The sequence below is a fragment of the Aptenodytes forsteri genome, unplaced genomic scaffold, assembly GCF_000699145.1.
Source record: "Aptenodytes forsteri isolate BGI_AS27 unplaced genomic scaffold, ASM69914v1 Scaffold584, whole genome shotgun sequence".
Classification (NCBI taxonomy): Eukaryota; Metazoa; Chordata; class Aves; order Sphenisciformes; family Spheniscidae; genus Aptenodytes; species Aptenodytes forsteri.
This window is the reverse complement of record NW_008796062.1, coordinates 423414-429815: the sequence shown is the minus strand read 5'-3', so window position 1 is coordinate 429815 and position 6402 is coordinate 423414. Positions and strand designations below refer to the sequence as shown.

General features: G+C 36.7%; 1 protein-coding gene across 2 annotated transcripts in view; it reads left to right on the top strand.

Moving 5' to 3' along the window:
* The first annotated feature begins 196 nt into the window (after nucleotides 1–196).
* Nucleotides 197–6402, top strand: part of PIGF (phosphatidylinositol glycan anchor biosynthesis class F) — a 21767-nt gene continuing 15561 nt past the window's right edge. Inside the window, exons 1-3 of one of the 2 annotated variants that reach the window (XM_009286322.2) lie at nucleotides 197–523; nucleotides 2131–2222; nucleotides 3082–3198. In XM_009286322.2, coding sequence (XP_009284597.1) covers nucleotides 296–523; nucleotides 2131–2222; nucleotides 3082–3198 — 437 coding nt within the window. In that variant the 5' untranslated portion in view covers nucleotides 197–295. The remainder of the gene's footprint in view (nucleotides 524–2130; nucleotides 2223–3081; nucleotides 3199–6402) is intronic. The other variant, XM_009286321.2, reaches the window with a different exon arrangement.

The following is a 6402-nucleotide window of genomic DNA, read 5'->3' as shown; positions in this document are numbered from 1 at the left end:
GCGCGCTCGGTGGTGTGAGGGGTGCCGGTGCGGGGGCAGGCTGCCTGCTCGGTGCGAGCGCTCAGCTCGCCCAGCTCTCATAGCGCAGTGCTGCTCTGCGCGTGGGTTTGGGGTTGGTTTTTAAACGAATGACGTCCTTCCGCCCCCAAATAATCGCTTTCACCCCCAAACTAAGCGGAGAGCTCTGCCTTGCGTGCTGCGACTAGGAAAAATCTTGCCCCGTAGTGCTCCTGCTGTGGTTCAGTAACGGGGTGCGGCTTGCTGTCTTGCAGGTGGCCGGTTAATAGGGAACACAATGAAAGAAGCAGAAATAAGGAGGCTCTTGGCTGCCAACCTCCTCTGTGTTTTTTCAGTTATTCTGACAGCGGTTGTTCCGGCTTTCTTCTGGGACGGATTCACAGTTTTGGGAACACACCTCGCGTGGCTGTGTGTTTGTTCTGTTTGTGTTAGTACCCTTCACATAATCTTGCACTTAGTCCTTAAACCAAATCTGTCTCCTAAGAGAAGTTCGTTTGCTCAGAAGGTAAGATTTTTGTTCTTGAATTGCTACCAGACAGTATGGAGGGGAAGCAGATTCTTTCACTGAAATAATCAAATGAGAAAGAAAGAAAGAAGACAATTTTTGGTGGTGAATTCTTGTTTTCCATGAATGAGCTGAGTGTAGCACCTTTTGAAATACATTCTCCAATATTTTCCTGATGTTAAACTTTCTCTACCTGTAAATAACCTGTTCAGGTGAGCGATTCTGTGCCTTTCCGTTTTCTTGTCAAGGTGTTGTTGTTTGTAGTCCCAGCCGTTGATCTTCCAACAATTTGCACGGTGGCAAAAATTGGCAAAATTGAACGGGCGCAGAACTCATTTCATAGTCCAGGCCTGACCTTCGGCGTTACGAAGAAACACTTTTCTCATGTGTAGTTATAAGTTTCTAATAACTTTAAAGGAAGAGAAATAGTTTTTAGAATTTGAGACATAAAACGGAGACTAGTTCATTACAATTTAAACAAAGTTGGTAAATTTTAAAAAATGACGTGGAAAAGTGTCAAAATGGCTACATTTCCTTGAATGATGAAATTTGCATGCAAAAGAATCTAAATCTGGGAGAAATTTTTGTAGTTTGTAATGGGAGCATTAAAGGTATGAATCCCAATGAAATAGGTTTGAACAAAGCGAATTTGGAGTAGCACACAACTTGTTCAGGAGTGGGGGAATACGCCGGCATTTTGAAGTCAGATGGATAGCCTTGCACTCCCAACTTCCTGAGTCAGGCAAGATTTAGTGCTCTCGTGTGGTGATTCTTAAACATTTAAGCAAAAATCCCTGAAAGCAGTATCTTTGTATGCAAAGCATCTGTCTAGTTTTGCTGACTGAGGGGGATGTGAAATACACAGTCATTATGGAAAACAAGTATTTTAACCATCTGTGATTTAAAAATGAAGCAGGCTTCGTGTTCTAGGTGAGATTTCATCCCAGCCTAGCATAAGGAATAAATATCAAAAGAAAGTGTTCAAGTGAAATTATGGATTTCCATTGGTGGCCTGATCAGAACAGACCTAACCAGAACTGTTTATCAAGTGGCTATGATTCTATATGATATAGTGAGTACCCAGAAACTGTTGCTTAAGTTTATAGAAAATTATACGTGTTTTGCAGATTTATAGAAAGTCACGGACATTTCTCAAATGGGTTTAGAATTTAAGATGCCAAGTTCAAAATGTAGTGGCTTTTATTTCATGTAATTTTAAGTATTACATTTGATTCTGAATGTCTTTTTTTTTTCATATTACATATTTTCTTGCTTTTAAATATTTTTTCACTTTCTGTGAAAGATGCCTTTTAATGAATGGACATAACAGATGTAAAACAGAAATGTAAAAATATCCAATGAAATAATTTTTATTTATCTTGTCATTTCCAGTTACATTTTTTTGTATGTTTGCCTTATTAGGGCGCATGTAAAAAATTTTAGATGGAGTGTTTTGAAATATGCTATGCTATTATCATACTATGCTGTAGCTGAAATTAAAGAAATAGGTAGAGTACAGTGCTATTGATAAGATATAGGCTATGTATGTTACTTATGTTCTCTTTTCTTTTGAAACATTATTCTGATATTTTATTGCTCTTTTTTAGATATCCAGATTTCTAAAATGCTGTATATACTTTTTCATGTCTTGCATACTATTTCATGCGATTATTGTTCTTTATGGAGCACCTCTCATAGAGTAAGTCAGAAGACCCTGTCTTTCTCTAAACATTTTAAGGGGCAGTTCTCCTTGCAGATATTGGTATAGGTACTTGTATATTTCCTGGTACATTGGAAGTTAAAGGATAAGCTCCTGGCTGGGGGAAGAAGGGTGGCTGTTTTGGGTTTTTTTTTGGTTTTGGGGTTGTTTTTTTTTTTTATTCAGAAGCTGGCTCTTACAATTTCTGTGTATTTGGAGATGTGTTGTTCAAGACAGTTACAAACAACTCCTTTTACTTTAATATTTATGTTAAACATACGGGTACAAACAATTTTCCAAGTTTCATTTAGTCATTTTCCCCATACGATTCTAAAACACGCATCTTGCATATCTTTCATCCTTTTGGTATTAGTGTTTTAATTTTTAGGAATGATTAAAAAAAAAGCGAGGCATGAAGCAGCCTGATTTCTGAGAGAGATACTAAGTTACTGACTAACAGTGGCATCATGTAGTTTGGTTTCATGGTTGCTTCCACAACATCAAACTAGAAAAATAAAGGGAATAATGAAGTAAATATCCAAGCATACTTCACTTCAGAACTAATGTTCTATATGAGGTACACCTGTGTTTTTTAAAATGTTACAGGTATCGGGCATTTAAAATAATTACTGCATTTCAGTCTTTGTTGAGATAACAAACATATACCAGAATTCTTTCCATCTTTCTTTACTATTCTACAAAGTAAGAAGAAAATACTTTATTCTTCTACATAAGGTTTAAGAAAGCATGCATGCTTTCACAGGTTGACTTAGAGGTTGTTTTTTGTTTTCCTAAATCATGGAACTTTTAGAAAATTTGTAACCACCTCACTTAATTTTGTAATATTCCTTCTTTGTAGGTCAGTGACTGAGACGTTTTTGTTTGCAGTTCTCCTGTCTACCTTTACTACTTTACAATGTTTATGTGTGCTGGGACCAAACATACAAGCGTGGATACGGGTATTTAGTAAAAATGGGTAAGTTCTAAAGTTTCTGATTTTACCCTGAATAGAAATGGACAAAATTTATGTAAACAATATATCATGGAATTTTTTGTAAAGAAAGGAAAACTTCCTGACTTGTGGGTGTTTTTCATGTTTGTAATTACAGGCTTATGAAAACTTTTCTGACAAAGAAAATTATTATGTATTTTGAAGACATTGATTCAGAAAACTGGCTTTTTATTTTTGATGTCCAGACACTAACTCTCACTTTATATGTGTTTGAAGGAAGTGAAGTTTCAAACACACATTTTACTGGTGTAAAACCATTGTGCAGTCCAGTATGATGGTTGTCAAATAAAGAAGAGACCTGAGACTGAGCTGTACAGGGAGAATCTTGCACATGATTCAATAGTACCTTCGTAAATACAGCTTTTGAAGTAGGAATAACAAGCCAAAACAAACACTATTTTAACAGTATTTTTAACTTGAATATAATGGTGAAAATGATATATAATTTACTGTGGTCTTAAGTATGTAATCTTCACCCGTGCTTTTTTCAAATTTCAAAGTGAGCTGTTTTCAGTGTTCAGAGTTCTCAAGCATTATTTTTTTTCAAGAGTATGTTTAAAGTAAAATGAGCCTTTTTACCTCATTTTCACCTCAGTGACAGCCATGACATTAGCATGTATCAAAGATAATGTATTTTTCAGAAGTATTCTCTCTTCTGCCTTTTGTCACTCACTAAATAACAGGATTTTTGAAAGATTGGGACACTGAAACATAAAGAAGCCCCACATATGCTTGAGATTTAATAATAAGATGTTAGCATTCATTCCCTTTTAGTAGTTCATAAGGGTGAAGTCTCATCTCAAAAGAAAGTGAAAAGTTGTATAACGCTGCTGACCTATGGAGTTACTTTTGGTTTAAACTTCTGTAGAGGAGGACAAAAGTAGACTTTTTATAGTAGTTTCAGTTATTGACTTTTGGTTTATCTCAGTTCTCAGCTTACTGAAAAATATCTTGAATCCTTATTCAAGTCGGTTATGCTTGGTTTTTTATTTTCAGTGGAAGGGTTGAATAGACTTTAATAAAAGCATGGAGTTGTTTGGCTAAAACAAATCATTGCTGATTCTCTTAGTCATCTTTGGAGGTTTTGCAACTGGAAATAATAGTTGAATTGATATAACAGATGTTTGACAACAGTCTGTCTTTGTGCCAGGTTAGATTTTGAATGCCTGTCAATTTCTTTCTTTCCTAGTCTAGATCTTAATGTTATTTCAGCACAATTATTGCATAGGAAACAGAGTTGTCTTGTTCTGACATTTTTGCTGTGACAACTTGCACATACTCCTTACTAGTGAGCCATGTGACGTTATCTGAATAAAATGTCTATTTAATAATGATGTTTATTTAGACTACCCTTTGAATGAAAATAGACTACAAAGAAATATTGTAGCAAATTTTTTTTATGGATTGTAGCAAGCTGCTCTTTTAAAAATAATCCTGTGTTTTTTCATTTGACCTCATGAATGAGTTGGAATGTCTTGCGTTCAGGCAGTGTAGACATGACGTATTAAAAGGTTGTCTCTAACTTAACCATGTGGAATGAGGTGGGACTGTTGAATGGAGGAAAAGGATGGTTAGGTCATATCAACACAGCTGTTCGCCTTGAAAGAAGAGTTTAGCTAATTGAATTGCACTGAAACAGCAAGCTGGAAAGTGATTAAGTGTATAGCTTAGTATGAAAAAGGAATGTGTTTTAAAAACGTCTGAATACAATTTAGACTTAAGTAACTACTGGCATTTATTTTTGTTATGCTTATTTGCCTATACAATATTTATAAGATCAAAATGTGCTTGTGCTATTGTCTTTGCAGAAAGACAGAAAAAGACATCTAGAAAAAGAAAGTTTATCCTGATATATCAAGTGTAAATAAGTAACAGATTAATTACCTGGCTATTGCTCTGGATAGCTTTCTGTGATGTTTTAGCTGGTCTAGTGTGGAAATACTGATATGCTTCATGTCTTGTCATAGGGCTATTCATAAAGTTACATTCAGGTAACTTCTATTGCATCATAATAGCTATGGTACAACTAAGTCAGGCCGACAAATATTTTTGGGGATAGTCTTGCGAAGTGCTTATTTTTTCTGCAGAGGTGCTTAGCTTTCTCTCTTTCTACTTGCAGCACTTGGAAGTGCAGTCACTGCTAGTAAAATCACTTCTAATAAGGTTACTACAAGATCAGTCTTTAAGTGCCCATGCCTTTAGGGGGTGGATTATATGTGCCGTCTCATGATAACATGTAATCTGTGACACTGCAGGTTTATTGTTTGTATTATAAAGTTTGGGTTGTTGGTGGGGTGGAGGAGAGGTGTTCGGTTGGTAGGGGAGTTGTATACATGAAACACTTGCATGAAACACAACTGTAGCTCAGACAGAAAATTGCACATGCTTCACGTTTTCAAACCAAGTACACTTTTGAATTGGAAATGTCGATTTGATGGACCAAATAGATTTCTCTCTTTTTTAATTACTTTAAGAAATTTGAACAATTTGTTCTTAGTCGTATATTTATAGTCTATGCACACATAGAATGTGTGAGAAAAGTAAGTTTGTGTATTCTACATCATAAAAACTTAAATTCTAAGTAGGCTGTAAATAGGGCTCTCTTCACTAATTCTGCGTTTGGAAAGGGGTGGGCTGATGTCACCTATCTCTGGACTTGGTAATCTGACATTTAGTGTTGTGACCAATGTCATGACACTGATCATATGCTATCATAGAATAGTTTGGGTTAGGAAGGACCTCTAAAGGTCATCTAGTCCAACCCCCCCTTGCAATGAGCAGGGACATCTCCAACTAGATCAGGTTGCTCAGAGCCCCGTCCAACCTGACCTCAAATGTTGCCAGGGATGGGGCATCCACCACCTCTCTGGGCAACTTGTTCCAGTGCTTCATCACCCGCAGCGTAAAAAATTTCTTCCTTATATCTAGTCTAAATCTACCTCCCTTTAGTTGAAAGCCATTCCCCCTTGTCCTGTCACAACAGGCCCTGCTAAAAAGTTTGCCCCCACCTTTTTTATAAGCCCCCTGATATAAGTACTGATCGGCTGCAAGAAGGTCTCCCCGAAGCCTTCTCTTCTCTAGGCTCAACAACCCCAACTCTCTCAGCATTTCTTCATAGGAGCGGTCTTCCATCCCCCTGACCATTTTCATGGCCCTCTTCTGGACCCG